General features: G+C 38.4%; 1 protein-coding gene across 6 annotated transcripts in view; it reads right to left on the bottom strand.

The window, feature by feature from the left end:
* AFG1L (AFG1 like ATPase) overlaps positions 1-24,576 on the bottom strand; it is a 76,538-nt gene that overhangs the window by 10,256 nt on the left and 41,706 nt on the right. For all 6 annotated transcript variants that reach the window (XM_070733317.1, XM_070733315.1, XM_070733314.1 and 3 more), the window contains exons 8-11: positions 18,145-18,227; positions 15,300-15,370; positions 14,943-15,043; positions 7,997-8,137 (exon numbers count right to left, since the gene is read on the bottom strand). In XM_070733317.1, the coding sequence (XP_070589418.1) occupies positions 7,997-8,137; positions 14,943-15,043; positions 15,300-15,370; positions 18,145-18,227 (396 nt within the window). The remainder of the gene's footprint in view (positions 1-7,996; positions 8,138-14,942; positions 15,044-15,299; positions 15,371-18,144; positions 18,228-24,576) is intronic.

Below are 24,576 nucleotides of genomic sequence, written 5' to 3'. Positions count from 1 at the left end.
TTGAAAGTTTTAACAACTGGTTTCTGATTCTGGTGGTACATGTTGCACGCCTTAACAGAAAGGTGTAGAGGTGGCCCTATCATTCAGTTACAAATAACTTTTAATATTAAAATATTTTATTACTTATCTTACTTCTGCAATAGCTTTTAAAATAGAGAAACAAAAATATTCCAGATGCTGAATTGCTACTTGTAACTCAATCGAAAAGGTAATTATTTTATTTATATATCAGGCCATCATTCTAGGTCATCACTAAATCAAATTTAGATGGCAATCTGTTTTCATTCAGTTTTTAAAAATATGTTTGCCTTATTAAGATGCAGGAGAAATCATATGAGAGATTCCAAACCCTTTCAGCCCAGGGATAAAACCAAGAAAGCAGAGAAGTATGTATGATCCTTGTCAACTTCTGCAGACATATGAAAACTTTTAGATCCAGCTGTCCAAGAGCTCCACAACATTTGGAAAGCAAACCAGTTCTCCTTAGAATCTCCTTACTAGGATTGCATTGATTTTTAAATGCCTGCTTCATTCTATTATTTATTTATTTATTTATTCATTCATTCATTCATTCATTCATTCATTTATTCATTCATTTGTCCAATACACAAATACATAGGAAGAAAAAAAGACATGTGGTAATATATATAAGGGTAAAAGTGAACTTAGAGGATATATGAAAGGAAGAGAATATATATGATAGATGAAAGAAAGGAAAGACAATTGGACAGGGGACGAAAGGCACACCAGTGCACTTATGTACGCCCCTTACTGGCCTCGTAGGAACCTGGAGAGGTCAATCGTGGAGAGTCTAAGGGAGAAATGTTGGGGATTAGGGGTTGACACAATTGAGTCCGGTAATGAGTTCCACGCTTCGATAACTCGATTGTTGAAATCATATTTTTTACAGTCAAGTTTGGAGCGGTTTGTATTAAGTTTGAATCTGTTGCGTGTTCTTGTGTTGTTGCGGTTGAAGCTGAAGTAGTCATTGACCAATAGGACGTTGCAGCATATGATCTTGTGGGCAATACTCAAATTGTGTTTTATTACCCATTTTGCCATACAGTGCAGCATTTTTCAGTCAATGAAAGCAAAAATTCCTGAGAAAATACTTGCCTGGCAGGATAGAGATGCTAAGCAATTGCGAGCAATCGGAGGTTTTTTTCCTAATGTGCAAGTAGCAGTCAAGGAATCTTTTCAGCTTTAACCTTTGAAAAATCGCAGCAGGCTAATAACAATGCTGCACTCTTTGGAAAGCACACTTTTTTTCCAAGGACTTCTGAAATGACTAGAGTATATGACAATAACATACTACTCTGCTGTTCTTACAGGAAGGGCCATAGAAAGAAGAAATTCCTTTGCTAAGCGATTGGGACTTTCGTAAACAATCTAGATGTCTAAAATTTATAGTTCCAGGTGATCCTTGTTAATTTAAAACACATGTAAACTTTTTAAAAAATTGAGATGAAAATAAAAGCTAATTATTTGAGGACAATGATACCATTATGGATTCTTTTACACAACTAATATTGTCTTCATGAGATCTACCTCAAAATGGAAATAGATTGCTAGTTTCTTTCTCTTAGCTCTTGGGAGGTATTGTAATAAATATGCCAAGCGTCTGAAAGACACAGTCCTTAAGCGCCCTCTCATTTAAAAGTAGTTTCACTATGGATGCACTTGTTGGATTTTGGAGAAGCAAAAGCTACCTGTCAGATGCTCCTATGTTGTTCAACAGGAAAAGGTAATACAGTGATCCCTCGAGTTTCGCGATCTCGATCTTCGCGAAACGCTATATCGCGATTAAAAAAAAAATTAATTAAAAAAAACACCACTTCCGCGTTTGGCTTCGGGACTCAGCTGGGAAGCGGCGCGGCTGTTTTAAAAGGTCGCAGCCGGCCTGGGGGGATTCCCAGCACCCCCCCGAACCCCAAACCCAGGTTCGGGGGGGTGCTGGCAAGCCCCCCAGGCCAGCTGCGACCTTTTAAAACAGCTGCGCCGCTTCCCAGCTGAGTCCTGAAGCCAAATGCCAAAGGCGAACTTCCGCGTTTGGCTTCAGGACTCAGCTGGGAAGCGGCGCGGCTGTTTTAAAAGGTTGCAGCCGGCCTGGGGGGCTTCCCAGCACCCCCCCAACCCCCAACCTGGGTCTTCCCGGCCGCCCACGCAAAGGGGAAACCCCGGCTCCTCGTTGATGCCCGCCGCTCGCCCGCCCGCCAGCAAGAGGGGGAAGACCCAGGGAAGGTTCCTTCGGCCGCCCAGCAGCTGATCTGCTCGGTAGCGCAGCAGCAGCGAGGAGCCGAATCGGGGTTTCCCCTTTGCGTGGGCGGCGGGGAACGCAAACTCCACCATCTACGCATGCGCGGCCATAGAAAAAAAGGGTGCGCATGCGCAGATGGTGTTTTTACTTCCGCAACCCTACATCGCGAAAAATCGATTATCGCGAGGGGTCTTGGAACGGAACCCTCGCGATAATAGAGGGATCACTGTACTTAGAAACATAGAAGACTGACAGCAGAAAAAGACCTCATGGTCCATCTGGTCTGCCCTTATACTATTTCCTGTATTTTATCTTACAATGGATATATGTTTATCCCAGGCATGTTTAAATTCAGTTACTGTGGATTTACCAACCACGTCTACTGGAAGTTTGTTCCAAGGATCTACTACTCTTTCAGTAAAATAATATTTTCTCACGTTGTTTTTGATCTTTCCCCCAACTAACTTCAGATTGTGTCCCTTTGTTGTTGTGTTCACTTTCCTATTAAAAACACTTCCATCCTGAACCTTGTTTAACCCTTTAACATATTTAAATGTTTCAATCATGTCCCCCCTTTTCCTTCTGTCCTCCAGACTATACAGATTGAGTTCATTAAGTCTTTCCTGATACGATTTATGCTTAAGACCTTCCACCATTCTTGTAGCCCGTCTTTGGACCCGTTCAATTTTGTCAATATCTTTTTGTAGGTGAGGTCTCTAGAACTGGACATAGTATTCCAAATGTGGTCTCACCAGCGCTCTATATAAGGGGATCACAATCTCCCTCTTCCTGCTTGTTATACCTCTAGCTATGCAGACAAGCATCCTACTTGCTTTTCCTACCGCCCGACCACACTGCTCACCCATTTTGAGACTGTCAGAAATCACTACCCCTAAATCCTTCTCTTCTGAAGTTTTTGCTAACACAGAACTGCCAATTGTACACTGCTTGTACACTGCTCTCTGATGAGGAGGAATTATTCATAGAAGCTAGGATGTTGGGAATTTTATTCTGACCTAAACAGAACTCATTTGCATTTTCGGAGATTATGTATGGAAAATGATGTTTGTCCATCATGTTGACATCTAATGGGTTGTGAGTTGTTATGGATAACAATATAATCAGACCAACTCCCCATTTCAATGTAATTCTCCACTTTTATGCAATTAAAATGATATATATATATTTCCTATAAAATATAATTAAACATACCATTTTGGGGGAAAATGCACGTCAATACAAAATTTTGCACAACCATTTAAAAAAAACTTGTATATTCATCTGGAAACAGGAGAAAATAATCCTATCAATGCATTTTAAAAACAGAAAACTGACATGGAACAGAAAGAGACTGATCTCTCCCAACGTAGGTTCATGAAAAAACTGATTAAAGAGTTCTTGTGGGCCATAAAGACAAGTATATACGGAATATTTGTTTTACTCTCTCTCTTGTGTTCAGGAAAGATAAGAAATCTCTATTGTAGTTTTTACTACCATGCAGATCAGGGATGGGTTGCTACCGGTGCGTTAGGTGATTGCACACCAGTAGCAGCCGCAATTTGCCTGTGACCGGACGTCCTTTGCGCGTCGCCATATTTTTCTTTAATTTTTGGTTTTTGCTTCCTACGCATGTCCTGGAGCAAAATCTTGTGAGGGGATGCTCATGCATGTGAGATTTCGGCAACTTTTTGCTTTGTCTTTACTTGCTGGAAGCCACCCAAAGTCCTCTGGGAGTTGGGCGGCATATAAGTAAGACCAATAAATAAGACCAATAAATAAATTTTAGGCTTCCTCCGTATGAGCAGGAATTCACTTTTTGCATAGTAAGAATTAAATGTCACGATTAGAGGAAAGAAGTAATCCCACTTTGTTCTGCTAATTAAAAAAATATCTCTCTGACATCTGTTCATACAGAAGTGCTATGCTACTCAAGGAGCTAAGGTTCTTCTAAAACCAATGCGTGACATTTAGTTAACAAAAAATGTATTTTCCGGAAATGGCCCACATTCCTTGCTGAACTAGACGGGATGTGCTTCTGTGGCCGTGTGTGTATGCGTTACTTTCCCAGTACATTTTCGAAAAAGAATTTATGCTCAATCGATATGTCCTGATTGCATAAATATTTAAGTGCATGTCTATAATCACACATAAGGTGAAGCTTAATATCTTCCATTACATTTTTAAAACATCAGCTTAAATACAAAGGACCTTTAAGTTGTTTTAATATTGCTGATTTTCCTTCCATGATTGAAACCTTCGTAAATCTAAGTGCCGCATTTATCATTACTATTTCATTAGAAGATCCACAACTCAGACTAAAAGTAAGAGTAGTTGTTTATTCTAAACTGACTATCACTTTGGGGAAAATTCATTAACATTATACTCAGCTGTGCATTTTGGAAAATAAATCAACACACACACACGCACACGCAAAATAATCTGGAATAGCTACCCAAAAAAAGTCTGTAAGTGGCTTAAACAGAACTATTGTCTGGAGTCAAAACACTGTGCAATTTCTCAGCAAAAGCAGTTAAAACAATTTAATCAGATGAATTTGACATGATAGGCAGCAGCAAAATAGACTGAATGTTTTCTTTATCTTAAAATGATTCAGAAAAGAATTCAATAGATTAGCAGTGCTTCGGCTCTTCGACAGACGAAGTGCTCCCCACATCTCATATTATGATTCAGGGTTACCAAATGAAAATGTTTTGCAGGAGATCAAAGAAAGAAAGAAAAAGAAAGAAAGAAAGAAAGAAAGAAAGAAAGAAAGAAAGAAAAAATCAAAGGCCAAACTAAACCGTTTATCCTATCTTTTTTATATCTGATCAACTCAAGGTGGCAAATACAGGGAGACAGTTAATTCAAGATTCACCTTAGGTGTGAAGCAATAGGCTGTGAGTGATTTTAGGACAGTCACTCTTTTTCCTTAGGAAGCAGGCAAACAAGATTTTATTTTATTATTTATTTTATTTATTGGATTTGTATGCCGCCCCTCTCCGCAGACTCGGGGCGGCATACAAGATAAATGTGTGTGTGTGGTAGTCATCTACATTTTTGATATACCCTGAAAACAAAACAAAAGTTTATCTAGATAGGGTTTTCCACTGCCGAACACCAGATGAACATCTTCATGACTTCCTTCAATCAGCATAATGTCCTTACTACCCTTTTCCACATAAATCCAAACAAAAAGTCTGGTTATCATGGACACCTCAGAAGCAGCCTAGGTCAGTGTTTCCCAGCCTTGGCAACTTGAAGATATCTGGACTTCAACTCCCATTTGCTGGCTGGGGAATTCTGGGAGTTGAAGTCAAAATATCTTCAAGTTGCCAAGTTTGGGAAACACTGGCCTAGGTGATGAAAGGCGGGAAGCAAATTCACTGTCTCTTTCAGTCATCCTAAAACTCCAAACCGTGTCATCTTTAAAAGTGATGAAGATGAATTCGGGTGAACTCTTCTTCGCTCAGAGGGGGGAACCTTGTGATTCTAGTATGCAATGTTATTTGAGATATTCCTATTTCCTCAGGAGAAGAACATAGATCTGCCCTTTCCTGGGCTGATTTACACGCTTTATTTTTAAATTTTTTAATTCTATATCTTTTCATACAAACTTATAGGAATTTTAGAAGCAAGTACATCTGTACAAATGTTTGTCTGAAAGTTTTGATTTCTAACGTACCTTTTGTTTATAGTTTCCTTCATCAACCCCGGAGGTTGCTATTTGTAAGGGTTTGGGTTTGGGTTTGCAGCAAAACCAATACAAGAACTTCTCCCATGAAAAGTTGATCTGCTCTGTATTTTCTAACTTCCTATGATACATATTTTAGACCGTTTGAGGGCCCAGCTTTGTTTTATTTGTTTGTTTGTTTGTTTGTTCGTTTATTCATTCATTCATTCATTTATTAGATTTGCATGTCGCCCCTCTCCGTAGACTTGGGGCGGCTCACAACAATAAAACAATTCAAGACAAATCTAATAATTTAAAAACATTTAAAAAAAAAACCCCGTTATTAAAGCAGACATACACACAAACATACCATACATGAATTGTATAGGCCCGGGGGAGATGTCTCAGTTCCCCCATGCCTGATGGCAGAGGTGGGTTTTAAGAAGTTTACGAAAGGCAAGGAGAGTGGGGGCAGTTCTAATCTCGGGGGAGCTGGTTCCAGAGGGTCGGGGCCACCACAGAGAAGGCTCTTCCCCTGGGACCCGCCAAATGACATTGTTTAGTCGTTAAGTTTTAGTCGTTTAGTTTTCCTTTTTGTGAAGGTGCAATTTCATGAAGTGACCACAATAAGACTTACACAATACATTTTGCTTACAAATCCTAATTTGTATTTGCCCATTTGTTTAATATAAAAACCACTATGTTGCAAATACAGTGACATCTGTTTTATTATCATAATTCTAATCTTTACTAGCCACTGACAATGTTGCTGCTTTAGTGACCTCATCTAGCACTAAAAAAAAAAGGTTAAACGTATCCCTGTCAGTCGTAGTTAATCTAGGATGCTACGCTCATCTCTGTTTCTTGGTGATGCAGCCAGCATTGTCCAAAGACAATTTTCATGGTTATGTGTAGTGATGGGCGAACCAAACCCGCACAATTCGGGTCCGTACGGAATTTTGCAGTGTTCGGTATGCCGAACACGAAATTTTTTGAAACTTCGGGCAAAGTTCGGGGTCGTGTTCAGCGTTCAAAGTTTTGACGTCACCGGCAGGTTGCTAAGGACACCAAGGTGATCATTTCCTGGATTCCATGGAATCCAGGAAGTGATCACCTTGGCGTCCTTAGCAACCTGCTGGTGATGTCAAGGCTCCCCCCCCCAGCTCCTTCAAAGGGAGGTCTTCACGTAAAAATAAACATTGTTAATTTTATGTGAAAGGACACCGCAGCTGCGCTGCAAGCAAAGGGCGGTCCTTTCACGTAAAAATAAACATGTTTATTTTTATGTGAAAGGACCGCCCTTTGCTTGCAGCGCCGCTGCGTCCTTTTTCGTAAAAATAACAATGTTTATTTTACGTGAAGACCTCCCTTTGAAGAAGCTAGGGAATCCCTCCCACAAAGAGATTCCGGGGGCGGAGCCTTGACGTCATGGAATCCAGGAAGTGATCACCTTGGCGTCCTTAGCAACCTGCCGGAATACGTGACGTCAAAGCTCCGCCCCCTGGAATCTCTTGGTGGGATTCCCCGTTTGGGTTCGGTTCGGGTTCGGCCGAATTTTGCGTAAAGTTCGTCCAAACTTGCTGAACCTGAACACCGTTGGGTTCGCCCATCACTAATTATGTGGCCAGTATCGCTGCATGTCAAAAGTTCGTGGAATGCTGCTACCTTCCCACCAAAATGGTACCTATTTATCTACTTGCATTTTCATGCTTTAAAACTGCTAGGTGGGCAGGAGTTGGAGCAAATAAATGGGAGCTCACACCATTCTGCAAAGTTTGTTTCCCAAACCTGGGCTTTCAGCTCTTCAGCTGACAAGCTCGGTATCTTTAACCGCTGAGCCATTGTAAATTTTAATGCAGCTGGCAGCTAAAGGAGGAAATGCAGCAATTTAAATTCAATTAGGCAACACATCAATCTTAACAGTCAAGGCTTTAATAGCAACAAAATGGGATCAATGGATATATGCTGATGCTTTTTGTCAGGCATTAATTTATTAATTAACATTCAGCATTTCCAAAAGAATTCAAGATGCATTCATCTTATAAGAAACCTGCAGACCAAACGCTTACCTTTTTTTCATAAAAAGTATCAATGAGAGTGATGAAGCGTCGAGCTTGGGTTCTTTTGGCCATTGTAAAGAGAGGTATGTTATGAAGAAAAACCAGATCAAAATTCTTAGATATTTCCAAATAATCACTGGCTCCAAGAGGCTGAAATGGAAAATAAGAAACGGGAAATCAATAGATTGACAGCTACAGTTCAAAAGGCAACAAAAAGGTTGTTTTCTGTTTAAAATTAGCTTTTCTTGTCCTAATCAATCAAAGGCTTTTCCATTTTGTTTCCCCCTCAGAAGAGGAGGGAGAATGGATTTTGATAAACATGCATATGTTGTTCTAATTGATTAAGAACATGGTTTCCCCTTACTTCTATATCTATACTGTAATAAAGTAGGATAAGCCTGAAAGGAAAATAAAGGTGAAAGGATAGCAAAACATCATTTACCTCACCAGAATCTTATTTGGACATCCCTGGACTAACACAGCTCCCCTTCTACAACCGTTTCTGAAGCAAAAAGTAAAAATGTATATAGGCGGTCCTATTCTCCAAAGTACACTGCTCAAAAAAAATAAATAACACATCCTAGATCTCAATGAATGAAATATTCTCATTGAATACTTTGTTCTGTACAAAGCTGAATGTGCCGACAACAAAATGAAATTGATTGTCAATCAGTGTTGCTTCTTAAGTGGACAGTTTGATTTCACAGGAGTTTGATTTACTTGGAGTTATATTCTGTTGTTTAAGTGTTCCCTTTATTTTTTTTTGAGCAGTATCTTTGAAGGCAAAAGAAGAAACAATGGATGGAAACTAATCAAGGATAGAAACAACCTGGAACTAAGAAGAAATTCCCTGACAGTAAGAACAATTAACTAATGGGATGGCTTGCCTCCAGAAGTAGTGGGTGCTTCAACACGGACAATTTTTAATAAGAGATTGGATAGTCATTTGTCTGAAACAATATAGGGCGGTGATAGTGAACCTATGGTACATGTGCCACAGGTGGCACACGGGCCCATAGCTGAGGGCACACAAGGCATTGTCCTATGTCAGCTCCAACACACGCGTGCGCTGGCCAGCTGATTTTTGGCCTTCTGGAGAGAGTCTGGTGGGAGGCCATTTTTGCTTCTATTCTTTCTCTAATATATTTTACTTGAGTATAACCTCTATAGCCTTCATTGTGTACTGTTGTGTATTGGACAAAATAAATAAATAAAAAAAACCTAACTAAATAAATAAAAAACTAACTAAATAAATAAATAAAAAATTAACTAACTAACTAAATAAAAAAAACTAAATAAAAAACTAAATAATAAACTAAATAATAAACTAACTAACTAACTAACTAACTAACTAACTAACTAACTAACTAACTAACTAACTAACTAACTAACCTCCGAAGCCTGTGGATATTTCCAAACTTCCAGTAGGAGAAGTTGGTCAGTTTTTCCTCATCCACAGGCTTTCCTGAAGCCTTAGGAAGGCAAAAACAGCCCAACAGGCCAGGGAAAAGATCCCTGTCATTGCCACTACAGTGCAGTTGTGTGCGCACCTCTGGGTAACCAATGGGTGAGTGGGCGCGCCCGTGCAAGATTTGGATTCTGGAGTACGAGGAAGCTCGCGCATGAGTGTTTTCAATGGTTTTTGGTGATTTCTTTGCTTTCGTACATGCAGAGAAGAAGAAAAAAAAAAAGCCAAAATTTGGCAAAATCTGAAGAGCACAAGTATCCTCGTGTGAGATTTGGCTCCCTGCGCGCCAAATCTCGCTGGGCGCGCGCACCTGCCTTATAGTCACACGGAACTGCATGTGCAGCTCAATTTTTCCTACTGGAACGCCATCCCCTTTAGGAACCTAACGCTGCCCCCCTGCACATGCGCAGAGGCCTCCCGAAGTCCCCGGATTGCTAAGAGGTCAGAAAGGGGCGGGAATAAGCGCCTACTGTCTTTGTCCAATTGTTCCCTCTTATCAGTACCTATCTTATGTATATAAACAATGTTATATCTATGTATATTACAAATACCTACTAGATAGATGGATGGATGGATGGATGATAGATAGATATAGATAGATAGATGATAGATGATAGATAGATAGATGATAGATAGATAGATAGATAGATAGATAGATAGATAGATAGATGATAGATGATAGATAGACAGACGAGAGAGAGAGGGAGGGAGGGAGGGAGGGAGAGAGAGAGAGAGAGAGAGAGAGAGAGAGAGAGAGAGAGAGAGAGAGAGAGAGAGAGAGCGCTCTGGAACACAACTCTTCAGAACCATACAAGTTTCTGAAGCTATCTGAAATCCGGGAGTTTGTTTCCTATGAAGGATTAGCCCAGTAGGCTATTGTAGGCTGTATAGAGCTTGTAATGGGAGTGTGCTTTATTATGAAAATATCACCTCTTTGAAGAACATGATGTTCCCTTTTAATAGAGAGAAACTTCTGACTCCCACTTCTGACTGTAGGACTGTAACTTGTTGCTTGTATCCTTAAGATTTATATTAATACTGATTGTTTCCTGATTGCTTATTAGTACCCTATGACAATCATTAAGTGTTGTACCTCTTGGTTTTGGACAAATGTATCTTTTCTTTTAAGTACACTGAGACCACATGCACCAATGAAAAATTCCTCGTGTGTCCAGTCACACTTGGCCAATAAAGAAAAGAAATCTATTCTATTCTATTCTATTCTAGTGCCTATGTTTGAGAAAATATTTCTTAAATCATGTAATTTGCTACGTAAATAGCCAATGCATTTGACCTGAATGTTCAGTGCAATTCAGGTACTTTCTTTGAACGTAAATTTCCAATTCAAATTTCAGAGGAGATTGCATGACACATTGTTCCATCGTCTTATAATGTGGGCCTCTGGGTGTGGCAAAGTTATAAAACCAGCAACCTTACGCAGTAATAGTTACATTGACTAACACAGTGAGTTTTACTTTACTAATATTTGGAATTATTATGTCAGTAACACTCTGTAGAAAATGAATGTATGTGTACTCTTTAAAAAAGATAACAATTATGGGAATCATAATTGATATTAAGACTTTTGCATCATTATGCTTGTCCTTCCCAGTCCTTGCTGGCTAGCCCCTATTTATATTTCACACTTAAATTAGTTTGACATTTTAACTTTTTCAGATGTTAATAGAGAAAAGAAATTGCTGGCTTTCCTGCATCGTTTGTGATTTACAAGTTGGTTTCCTATCTTTTTGCTACCATAGAAAAGGTGGATGATTGGAGACTCTGTTGTAGCCATTTCTCCTGATAATCCTTATTATGGAGGGTTTTATTAACATTAGGCTAACTCCAATTCATTTATGGCAATTCAGCCTCATCAGTTAGTCCATTTCAGCCTACAATCTAAGTGATTCCTTTTTCAATTTAACTGCCAAGTTAACAAAGTACAACTGTCATTATCTCAGTTCAAGTTATTTTTAGAGGTATATATTAAAGCATTCTTGGAAATAATGAGCAATAGACACTTTTCTATTAGTGCCATTTTAGGATGGTGATAGCTTTGAGTGTTTTTACATCTGAAAAAAGTGACAGCCTCCCCCTTTGCAGTGGAATTATTCATCAACAGCACCATCAGCTTAAAAAATAATAAAAGAACAGAATACTGAGGGAAGTACTACTATTTCTTAAATCTGTCCTGTGCTATTTATTTAGAGATAAGAAAGGCTGTACATCCAGACTTACATATTGTTCTAATAGGCAAGGCAATGATTGATTCTGGTACTCTGAAGTTCCACCATATTATTTAGAATGGATCTCTATTTTATTTAGAATTAATAAATAATAATAATAATAATAATAATAATAATAATAATTTAATAATTAGAGAATTAATTACATCTAATAGAATTAATTACTTCTGTTAAGATGGCAAGAATAAGGGTTAATTTGAATATTGCAAACTAATTTTGTAAGAAGCATCTCCAGTATCATCATTTGGACAGATAATTTGGAGACAGTTGTATTGATTTTGCAATCATAAACATCTCAAAATTATTGTCAATGATGAAAATATTCCTATAATTGTACAATGCATTTAAAAAAATTTACTCTAAGCACGAGCTTAACTAGAGGGCTCTAGATGCATTATTTAAGGTAACTGGTGAACAAGCGCTCAGTTTTTAGATTATTCCCCCTCTTTAATACCAATAAAACAGCACAATTTGGGAATCCAGATTAAAGCATCCCTGATAGATGACTGATAGGCATAAACTTAAAACAAACACTTTATCTACTGAAGAGGAGCCTACATTTGGCTGAGGTTGATTGGCTACTATTAGCTCTCTACCATAAGCAACTATCTCTTTCCCATCCTATTTCTAACCTATTACTTATAAATCACACACACACACAGAGAGAGAGAGAGAGAGAGAGAGGAGGAGAAGAAATGCATATCTGCTTGTGTTGTTGTTTTTTAAAAACTGTACACTTTTGTAGAATAGTACTAATAGAAGAAGTGTTTATAAATGGGAAAAAAGGAAATGAAGAGGTATTGGTTCCCTTATATTTAAGATCATTACTAAATTTGCATCAATACATTCATCCTATTCTTACAGGGGAACAGTAATCTGCTCGTGTAATTATATTAAAAAGTTATTGTTGCCATCAGAGGGCAGTATTTGCTACACAGACTACAGTTTCAAGCATTTTGTTGTTTAAAGAAGTAGACAAAGTACAGAGAAGGGTGTTATTATCAATTTTCCCGGGCTTCTTCTTTTAAAATCTCAGATGTGGGCTTCATTTATATTTTAGATCATGATAAACTTGTAATAAACATAGATTAATAGCTTTTAAATTAAATTACACACACAGAAGAAAACCTTAAATCAATGGGTTTGATATGAAAACACTAGTTTTTAGTGACCATAATAACTTAGCTGTTAAGTTGTTGAAAAAAATGTAGTTATGGGCAAAAAAACATTTTTTATTATTATAATAAATATATGTAGCAGCCATATAGTTTCCTACATAATTATTTGGAACTCCATGACTAATGATGTCAAGCCACTGTCAGGTTTGGCCTTTTACATTCAATTTTTTTTCTATGAAACCCGGAGAAAGATTAAAATGCTCTCATCTATCAGAGATTCGTAAGTTTAATTTAAGTAACTGTGATTAGTTGTAACTATGACTGAAGGAAACAAACATGGAACTGTTGCTCTGACAAGCCCTTATAAAGAAATATTCCAGATCAGAATTTGATAGATAGAATTGAGATTTTAAAAGTGGATGTTTCCATGGTCCTTCTGGCATATAAACACAAAATGACTGAAGCCTGTTTAAGTTTGTTCATATATGTCCGGTTAATTTACACTAAACTACAGATTGGCAGGAGTCTGAATTGTATTAACAGGGTAAGTTTCCAAATATAATTATGAAGTTAAAAAAATATATAGCAGAAACTGAATATCAGCAGACTTACAGGAAAGGATCACATTCTCACAAGGGAGAAAATGTGGCATATTATTATTAATTTCAATTAGTACTTTCAGTTCTAACACTTTTATTAAAAATAGTATGTATATAATAATTTAAAGAAAATGTCACCCTCTATTTCTGAGCTTACAAACACACAGGGCAACTCGCTACTGGTTCGCTTGACCTGGACTGAGCAAGCAACATTTCACCCCTGAGACAAGGACTTTTTCTGCATATCCAGAACCTTTTCCAGAGAAGGAAAGAAAGAAAGGAAGGAAGGAATGAAGGAAGGAAGAAAGGAAGAAAGGAAGAGGAAGGAAGGGGAGGGAGGGAAGAAGGAAGGAAGAAAGAAAAGAAGAAAGAAAGAGGGAGGGAGGGAAGGAAGGAACAAAGAGGAAGGAAGGGGAGGGAGGGAAGAAGGAAGGAAGGGAGGAACAAAGAGGAAGGGAGGGAAGGAAGGAAGGAAGGAAGGAACAAAGAAAGAGGGAGGGAAGGAAGGAAGAAAGGAAGGAAGGGAGGGGAGGGAGGGAAGAAGAAAGAAAGAAAGGAAGAAAGAAAGGGAGGGAGGGAGGGAGGGAGGGAGGGAAGGAAGGAAGGAAGGAAGGAAGGAAGGAAGGAAGGAAGGAAGGAAGGAAGGAAGGAAGGACAATTGAAATTGCTATATTCCAGCTAACCCTGCTAAATGTCTCCAAATACTGGTTCAATTTGGGCAGTCTGAAGGGAGATTAAGACAATGTAAAAGTGAGTTGTAAGCAACTTTAGGAAACTCGGGAGTGGGGTGAGTTTAGCCAAAGAGAGAGATGGTTTTACTGAATAAGCCATGGTTTACAAATCATAATTTCTAGGTTCATTCAACCACACAAACTGCCTAGCATGATGTGCAGGTGGGAAGAAGGGTCATTATTCACATCGGCAGGGCTCAGTATGAATATTATTAATTTCTCTGTCCTTTGGCTGTTCCATCAAAATATGAAACTATTCTGTATGTTCAAGCAATGTTTCTGCCTTTAACTTCACCAAAGAGGTTTTATTGTAGCCTTTTGTGACTGCCCACTCACTTTAAACAACCGGGACATATTGTTCACAAAGTCAGATGCTTTCATAAACAAACCAAAAAAAAAGCTTCAAGAGCCTTCCTTCCTTCCTTCTTGAAAATATTGTCCGTTGCTGAAAACTAAACATTTAAACTGCCCAGAGTCCAATTGGAACTGGGCAGCGTATAAATTGCACAAATAAATTTAGATTTAGGTAAAAAACGGCTAAGTCTGAGGTGTTAATACATCAACAGTCTCTTTTCTAAAAAAAAAAAAAGGCACTGACATTAAATATCGCCGATTACTTTGATGAGAATACATCCTGTACCTGCTTTTTCATCTTGTTAGTGTTTATAGTTCTACTTTGCAATTCAGTTTTGGCGGTTGCTATCAACTCAAAGGAGATCAGAAGGCTTATTTGGAGCAGGGATATGATCAAAACAGACCTGAAAAGCCCAACCAGGCTTGATGGTGTACTCACTTTGTCACACAGCTCTTCAAATGTGAAGTCTGCAATGGTTCCACATGCTTTATTCACTCTCAGTCCTCTGCCTTGTACTTTTAAAATCCTTGGTCTAGTTACTATGGGAACATGAACAAAGACTCAATCTTGTCTGGATAATTACTATAAAACTCATCTCTTACAGATAGGAAATGCATAGCCTGATGAATAATAGCACATGATTCAACACATAAATTAGACAAAATGCTGATACAATGACTGCCACTTGAGTGTGGCATCAACCCATATACAGCAGTAGAACTTATTAATTGGTCAGTGGAGATTGGGCATTGTGTTCTAAATGTATTCTCTTTCAAGAGAAATTAACTTACGTACAATCATTTTGTTTTTGAGCCAGCTCATCAAACAACTTATCCATGACAGCCTCCACATCAGCTTCACTTGTGCTACAGTGAAAAGAATAATAGAATATGAAATTAATAACACTTGAAGCCAACATCAAACAGCTGCCTGAGCTTGCTTAGCTTTCTGCCCATATAAGAGAGAGAGACAGACAGAGAGAGAGAGAGAACGAACAGGATGTTATGTTGTAAATACAAACATTAGATTTAGCATTCACTTAAAAAGCAGAGAACATTAACTCTCAGGTAGATAATTTCATTTTATTTACATTCATTGAAAGACTTCCACATTTCAAGCTGTCTCCATTAATATGACAATGCAGGCAAGGCCATCCATGCGATATATGCACACAATGAGACAGGCAGAGCCTGTTTATATCTTACAAAAAAGGTAAAAGCTATCTGACATCTGAGGGGGAACCTTTTGGAATGATGTGTATTAATAACGCATGCGACACTTGAAATAGATTGGAGTAAAACCGATCTCTCTTCTGCTGGCTATTGGAGTCCGGAATCAATACATTAGCATTTAGACTTATCTACCACTTCATAGTGCTTTTACAGCCCTCTCTAAGCAGTTTACAGAGTCAGCATATTGCCCCCAACCATCTGGGTCCTCATTTTACCCACCTCGGAAGGATGGGAGGCTGAGTCAACCTCAATCAAGATTACAACCCTAAGACATTTTAGAATATCTATAACACTTCTGAATATAGTAGCTGATATATTCAAGGAGTTTATCAAAATAATAAGTCTTTTTTTACTTTTAATAGAAAGTCACCCAATATTTATAGTTCTTTTTACCAATTAAAAATAAATAAAGTATGTAATACTTCGCTTAAAATTTAAAAGATGCTCAAAATTTAAAATGTTAACAGCAGCTGCTGAAATTTCCAAGCCAGATTTTCTATCAAGTGCCTCTGGGACATCCATTGGTAGAGCTAGAAGTTGTGTTTCAACGTCACCCTTTATGCAAACTTAGACAACTGTCCTGAACTGGGCTAGCCTTTTTGATAAAAGACCATCAAGACAAATTGCACCAAGACAAATCCCTTGTGTGTCCAATCACACTTGGCCAATAAAATTCTGTTCTATTCTATTCTACTCTATTCTATTGTCCAAATTGACTGTATAAAACGGAAGTTTATGGCCCAAAGTCAACTAATAGTAATAGTGGGGGCCTCTATTGTTGAGGGTATGCTGGAATGTGTATATCCCTTGTCTTGGTCCAACATCGCAATCACAACGTCACATTGGCTCCTAGCTCTTAAGGGTAGAATCACATTCATGGTTCCTTACTACTGCAGCCTTTTATGAGCACACAAATTATGTTTGTGAACTATGATGTTTCGGGCTCATGGTGATAAAACTCGTGCTTGTTGGGAATTGTAATCGCAACAGATCTGGGACAAAATATACATAAGAAATATATTTATTAGGAGTGCTAGATTAAAATTAGCATCCTGCAATTCTTGCCTATGCAATGCTGGTTCTATGTATTCTTTCTCCCAAGCATCTACAGTATATATATTTCACTGTAGTAAGATTTAATCTAACCTCAGCATATCTTAAAATGACTCCTTCCAAAATTCTACTATGGGAAATACATTGGTGGGGTAGATGGAAATACATGTAATTTTCAACTTACAATGGTTTGTTTAGCGACTGTTCGAAGTAACAACAGTACTGAAAAAAAGTGATCCTTTTTCACACTTATAACCATTGCAAGATCCCTAGGATCATGTGACCAAAATTCAGACGCTTGACAACTGATTCATACCTATTTTGCCAATATCCTGGGGTCACATAGTCACTTTTACAATCTTCTAACAAGCAAAGACAATGTGTAAACCAGATTCACAACCATTTTACTAACTTAACAATTGCAGTGATTCACTTAATAGCTACGGCAAGAAAAGTTGTAAAGGGAGCAAAACTCACTTAACAACTGCCTCGCTTAGCAGTACAAATTTTGGACTCAATAATGCTCATAGGTCGAGGACTACCTGTATTAATGGTACTTATTTATTGCTCACCAAAAATATAGGTTTGTAGGATATTTAAATAGTAGTATAGATAGTCCAAAGGAAATAATACAGAGTTGGACTGGGACTGCTCTTTTTACTAGTGGAGCACAACATTTTAAAATCCTTAAAGTCGTACAAAACAATTCCAAAATAAAAGCCAGAAGAAGATTTATTTTTCTATTGGCTTGATTAAAACCACTTTCCATTTCAGATGTTGGAACAACTTTATATCACATATATTTTGTATTCCTAAATTGCTCTGAGGGTAAACTATCATTAGGGAAAGAAGAAATCAGAGCTATACAGATAAATGGTACTGATAGTTGTATTATAGCTTCATTTTTATCATTATCAGAAATGCAGAATTCTGCAGTCAATCAACATCCTAGATACAAGCAGATCATCTGTCAAAATAAGACCAAGTTTTGAATCCCCAAATGTTAACACCAAAGAGTAAATGAGCCCCTATTTGTATAAATAATTACTTTACTACAATGCTCGTTTATTTACCAAGGAATTGAAGGCTCTTTGCAAGAGGATATTCATTGCTTTATAACCATCTGTCACTGCATTCTGCAAGCACCCCCACCCACCCACCCATCTTTTCTAATTAATCTTAATTCAGTCACAGATTTGAAAAAGACGTTACTGGAGATCCTGGAAATATTATCTGATGGTATGAGCAACGTCTTTAGGATTTATAGCAGTTGACTACAGGAGCAGCTTTGTTCAGTTTTCCTCCCCATCTAAAAGTTGTAATAAAACACAGAGTCAGTCTCAGTTTCTACCTACAGGTAGTACAGCTTCCCTGCAGCTGGCAGCGCACGCTTCCGGTAGTCGATTCCAGAATCCAGTTGGATGGTGGTGCAGTGATTCTGAGCAGAGAAAAAAAAGAAAAGTGGCATTACTTCTCTTCATTAGATGCTGCAGGTGTAACTTTGCGTTTTTGGTTCTCCCAACAACAAAAAAGCGCAGGAGGCAAGTAACCTGTATAAATGCCCTCATCACCTCGAGGCTCGACTACTGTGACACTCTCTACATGGGGCTGCCTTTGAAAAATGTTCAGAAACTTCAGATCGTGCAGAATGCAGCTGCAAGAGCAATCATGGGCTTCCCTAGGTATGCCCATGTCACACCAACACTCCGCAGTCTGTATTAGTTGCTGATCAGTTTCTGGTCACAATTCAAAATGTTGGTTATGACCTATAAAGCCCTTCATGGCATCGGACCAGAATATCTCCGGAACCGCTTTCTGCCACATGAATCCCAAAAACATGGCCGAAAAACATGGCCTCCAGGAAGGACGTCTTCGTGACATCAAAGCTCCATCCATGGAATTCCCTATTGGGATTCCCCACCTCCGTTTCAGCCTCCAGATTGGCCAAAACCGCTGCTGCCGATTGCAAAAACGGTGCTCCGCCGGCCGCCGCCGCCCAGCTGTAACCTTCTGAAACAGCCGGGTGCTTCTCGGTGGCCTCCGGAACCCGAACCTTTGCTGAACTTCTGGGTTTGGCGTTCGGGAGAACGGCGAGAAGCCCCCTGGCTATTTCAGAAGGTGACAGCCGGGCGGCGGCACTTCTCGGTGGCCTCCCGAACCCGAAAAGTTCGGGTTCGGGTTCACGCCGAGAATCCCCCCGGCTGTTTTAAAAGGTGACAGCCGGGCGGCAGCGCCCAGCGGACTGCCATTTTGCGATCTGCGGTGGGTTCGTAAGCCGGAAAAAGTTCGTAACAAGAGGCAAAAAATTTCCGAACCCCGGGTTTGTATCTCGAGATGTTCGTATCACAAGGGGTTCGTATCATGAGGTACCACTGTAATTCCCTTACCTCTGTCAAACTATTAACTAAGTCTGCATTACTATTACTATTAGTCTTCTCATCATTCCCATCACCCATCTCCTTCCACTTATGACTGTATAATTGTAACTTGTTGCTTGTATACTTATGATTTATGTTTATTTATTTATTTCTATTTATTCCTTCAATGTCTATGCTGCACAATTTCCTAGGGACTCTAGACCGCTCACAGCAAAAATATAAAACATCAATAATAGTTAATAATGATTGTTTCCTGATTGCTTATTTGTTCCCTGTGACAATCATTAAGTGTTGTACCTCATGATTCTTGACAAATGTATATTTTCTTTTATGTACACTGAGAGCATATGCACAAATGATAAATTTCTTGCATGTCCAATCACACTTGGCCAATAAAGAATTCTATTCTATTCTATTATTATTATTATCATTATTATTATTATTATTATTATTATTAATAATAATAATAATAATTATTATTATTATTATTATTTATTAGATTTGCATGCTGCCCCTCTCCGAAGACTCAGGACGGCTAAAAAGCTGATATTTTCTTCAAAATTTGCTCCGATTTGTACTTCATTGTGTATCTTCCTGCCATCTATTCTTTTTTTTAACTTTTAAAAATAATACATCCAACAGAAACAACACATATATTAATTGGGTCTCTCTTTGGGTAACTGACTTCTCCATCGTAGAACTGATTAAAACCTACAGGCATGATTGCATTCCATACTCACTAATCACCATCAGGGATTCCTAATCAACAGCTAAAGAACTTTTAAGGGGAGTCTTTGTATTTTTTGCCCTTAATTTTCAAAGCTACAATCCTAACATAGTTGGTTTACATTAAAACCTTGATGTGATTGTATTTTATCTGATAGTGTTTAAAAGCCCACACTTTCCCCCTCTGAGTTCGTAGCATAGTCAAACGGTAGAGCTGCACATAATGCCAAAGAAACAATTTCAGTTTCACATATATGAACTGTGACTTCTTACCTCACTTAGCCTTAAGGCTATGAATTATTCAGCTATTCAAATTATTGGGTGTTGGTTTATTACTTCTACATAGCATAGTATGTGCATGAGTGTCGTTCGATCATATTCTAAAATTTAATTAGGATGGTTAAAGTTCTCTCGCACACATCAAGTGTACCCAAAAACTCTTATTGTCTTTTCTTTTAAAAGACAAAACTTATTTATAAAGCTTTCCGCTCATCTTAAATAAGGTAGAATAGTGTTAGGAGTAATAAACAAAGTGGTGTTTAAGTTAATATTGCACTAATATTGCTATTGACTTATTTTTTTCTCCCTAAAATAAGAGTGGCTTTCAATGGACTATTTATTTTTAAAGTGTTGGGATATTAGTAGAAAATGAGTTAAGTCCCATCACAAAATCCACATTCCTGGTTACACTGACCATGCAGAAACACAAACATCTTTCAAATATATACTGCTCAAAAAAAATAAAGGGAACACTCAGATAACACATTCTAGATCTGAATGAATGAAATATTCTCATTGAATATTTCATTTGCACAACTATTCCATTTGCACAACAGCATGTGAAATTGACTGTCAATCAGTGTTGCTTCCTAAGTGGACAGTTTGATTTCATAGAAGTTTGATTTACTTGAAGTTATATTCTGTTTTTTAAGTGTTCCCTTTATTTTTTTTGAGCAGTGTATAAACAGAAAGCTTTTCCTTTATGTTGCAATATATGAGATACAACAGTGCTGTGGTATAATGTCTTGATTCATCAAGGGAAAGAAGACTTGGCCTGCTGAAGGATCCAATAGCATTCCTTCCATAATTATATACAATAAACAGATTTATTTATTTATTTATTGATTGATTGATTGATTGATTGGATTTATATGCTGTCCCTCTCATGCTAGTCTCTAGATTGTGTCCCCGAGACTCTGCGATAAATATTAACTATGTCAATGTTTTTCCAACTTGGCAACTCTAAAATGTGCGCAGAGTCAAGTTTTCCAGAAGTGAATCAGCACACGATAACAGTGCTAGCACAGCAGCAGCACACCTACTGTATTTCAAGAAAAAAAAATCAATTATGTTTTTACAGTTTTTCAAATACACTTTTAAAGAAGACTTGAAAACCTGGTGGCCAGTGATGCTTGATTTCTAAAAGTAGTAACAGAAAGTACAGATAATATAAATAACATTAGAATTTAATTTAGATCTTGCAGTACGTTTTTCCATTAAATATATAAATCAGATTTGTCAAACTTCATTAAAAGAAAAGGAAAGGAAAGGGAACCTACTCCTCTATGGACATTTTAGGAACTCTAGGAACGGGCTTAGAGTTCCCCTAACTTTTGATCATGGGCAATGTTAACTTGAACTTAATGTAAGATGCAAATCAACACATCAAGAAGGCTCCGAATATATGGGAAATACTGGAATTATATGCCATGGGAATAAATAACATTTATTGAATTTACTATCCTGTAAGCCAAAAAATATAGTCATATAGTATAAAGTATACTTTATACTTTATAAAGTATAAAGTCCCCTTCATGATTGGATAACTGCATTCTTGTCAAGCAGATAAGTGCCCTATCAAATCCTGCACCAGTCAACAGTGGTGTCCCTCAAGGCAGTGTTCTAGGATCAACACTATTCATACTTTACATAAATGACTTCTGTGCTCATATTACAAGCAACTGCATCCTCTGCCGACGATGTCATACCACTAATACCACTAACAACATTGCTACCCTTCAAAAAGACCTTGACCGTGTATCAGAATGGTCAAACAACTGGTAACTTCGAATCCCAACCAATAAATGTTCTATCTTACACATTGGTAAAAATAATCAAAACACAAAACACAAACTTGGAGGACCCGACCTTATAGATGACCCTCACTTTATCAACGACCTTGGAGTATTCATATCTAATGACCTAAGTGCCAGAGTCCACTGTAACAACATTGCCAAAAAGGCACTAAGAGTTATTAATCTAATCTTGTGTAGCGTCTTCTCTGGCAATATCAATCTACTAACCAGAGTATACAAAACATTTGCTACACCAATTCTTGAACACAGCTCACCTGTCTGGAACCCACACTGCTTATCAGATATCAATACAATCGAGAGTCCAAAAATATTTCACAAGGAGAGTTTTCCCTTCTTCTGCTTGCAACAGAATACCTTATTCCACCAGACTTGACATTTTGGACTTAGATAACCTAGAGCAGTGATGGTGAACCTATGGTACAGGTGCCGCAGGCGGCATAGTGGAGCCATACCTGCTGCCACGCGAGCTGTTGCCCTAGCTCAGCTCCAACGTGCATGTGTGTCCTGGCCAACTGATTTTTGGCTTGCACAGAGGCTCTGGGAGGGGATGTTTTGCTTCCAGGCAACCTCTGGAGGGATGGGGGAGGGCGTTTTTACCCTCCCCTGGCTTCACGGAAGCCTTTGGAGCCTGGGAAGAGTGAAACACAAGCCTATTGGGCCCACCAGAAGTTGGGAAACAGGCTGTTTCCGGCTTCCAGAAGGCCTCTGGTGGGGTGGGAAAACTGTTTTTGCCCTTCTCAGGCATTGAATTATCAGTGGGGGCACTCACGTGACAGCACACTCACGTGACAGCTGTCACTCACGTGACAGCGCACACCCATGCTCTTTCAGCACCCAAGGAAAAAAAGGTTCACCATCACTGGCCTAGAACTTTATCACCTTCGATCGGACCTAAATGTAGTTCACAAAATCATTTACCACAATGTTCTACCTGTCAATGATTTCTTCAGCTCCAACCGCAAGAATAAACGAGCACACAATTGATTCAAACGTATGTGTAAACTGCTCCAAACTCGACTGCAGAAAATACGAGTTTAGCAACAGAATAATCAATGCCTGGGATACACTACCTGACTCTGTGGTTTCTTCCCGAAACCCCAAAAACTTTAACCTTAGACAATCAACGTCACCCCATTCCTAAGAGGTCTGTAAGAGACATGCATAAGCGCATCATTGCGCCTAATGTCTCTGCCCTATTGTCCTATTGCCTAATTTACCCATACCTACAGTGTACCTTGCTAATGTTTATGTTTATACCAATACCTACTGCTTTGTATATGCTTGACAAATAAACACACACACACACACACACACTTATTTATTCATTTATTTATTTATTTGATTTGATTTGATTTGTATGCCGCCCCTCTCCAGAGACTCGGGGCGGCTAACAGCAACATGAAACAGCATATAACAATAATCCAATACTAAAAACAGTTAAAAACCCATTATTATAAAAAAACCCGATCATACATACAGACATACCATGCATAAAATTGTAAAGGCCTAGGGGGAAAGAGTATCTCAATTCCCCCATGCCTGGCGGCAGAGGTGGGTTTTAAGCAGCTTACGAAAGGCAAGGAGGGTGGGGGCAATTCTGATCTCTGGGGGGAGTTGGTTCCAGAGGGCCGGGGCCGCCACAGAGAAGGCTCTTCCCATATATATATATGTGTGTTTGTGTGTGTGTGTGTGTGTATGTATATAAATAACATGCAAACATTCAAGTAAGATGATTCAAACCACGTTCCTATTATACCTCCTGAGTTTTAAGTATTTCTGACCAAACAAATTGGATAAAATCCAACAAAATTCTATTGCAAACAAAAACCTTTCTTCCATCACTAGAATTGTTTAAATCATGTAAGCCTTGGAATGGAGGACTGCTGAAGGAAGTGGGATTTACAAATACTGTTCCTCCCTTTCTTTCCCTAAGTAGTACATCCTGAGTATACTATTAAGTACGATAATTTACACAGTGCAATAGGACTCTGGATCCAGTTGATTCCTTCTGTTTCCCTTCATGTTTTGTACTAGATAATCGAATCCACTGATTGCCTCATTGCCCGCCTTTCATATCTTTTACCAAATAATCTAACCCCTGAGAATCTTTCTTAAGTCTTCTCTTTCTTTTAGACTTAAAACATAGCTGGTGGCCACACACTTCAATTCTACACATCGCATACGCTGTGCAAAAGCTCAGCCTGAGTGTGTATGTTGGGAGGTAAAATGCATCTTTCAATATAATCAAAAGACCAAAGATTCTGATTTAAGTGAAAACCAAAGTCATAGGAAAAAGATTATGTTATGCTTTGCTCATAACAAACAATAGGAGAGTTGAAATATATTGTTTCCTCTTCATGCATTTGACCTTGTGATGACTGCGATGGATATAATTAAGGTAAAAGTTCTTTAAAATAAAGATTTTTCCCTTCTCAGGAGAACATACATTTCTGTAACCCCCCCCCCCCTTGAAAAAGAAGAATCATCCAGCATTTTGTGAAATAAAAAACTTGGTCAAACTATTGTTCAATGTGCACTTAGTCTTTGTCTTCATGTTCTGATGTTGTTCAAACAGCAGACTTAAAAG

This window comes from Erythrolamprus reginae, chromosome 1, assembly GCF_031021105.1.
Source record: "Erythrolamprus reginae isolate rEryReg1 chromosome 1, rEryReg1.hap1, whole genome shotgun sequence".
NCBI classification, from domain to species: domain Eukaryota; kingdom Metazoa; phylum Chordata; class Lepidosauria; order Squamata; family Dipsadidae; genus Erythrolamprus; species Erythrolamprus reginae.
Note: the sequence above shows the minus strand (reverse complement) of the source record. Positions and strands in the feature narration are given on the sequence as shown.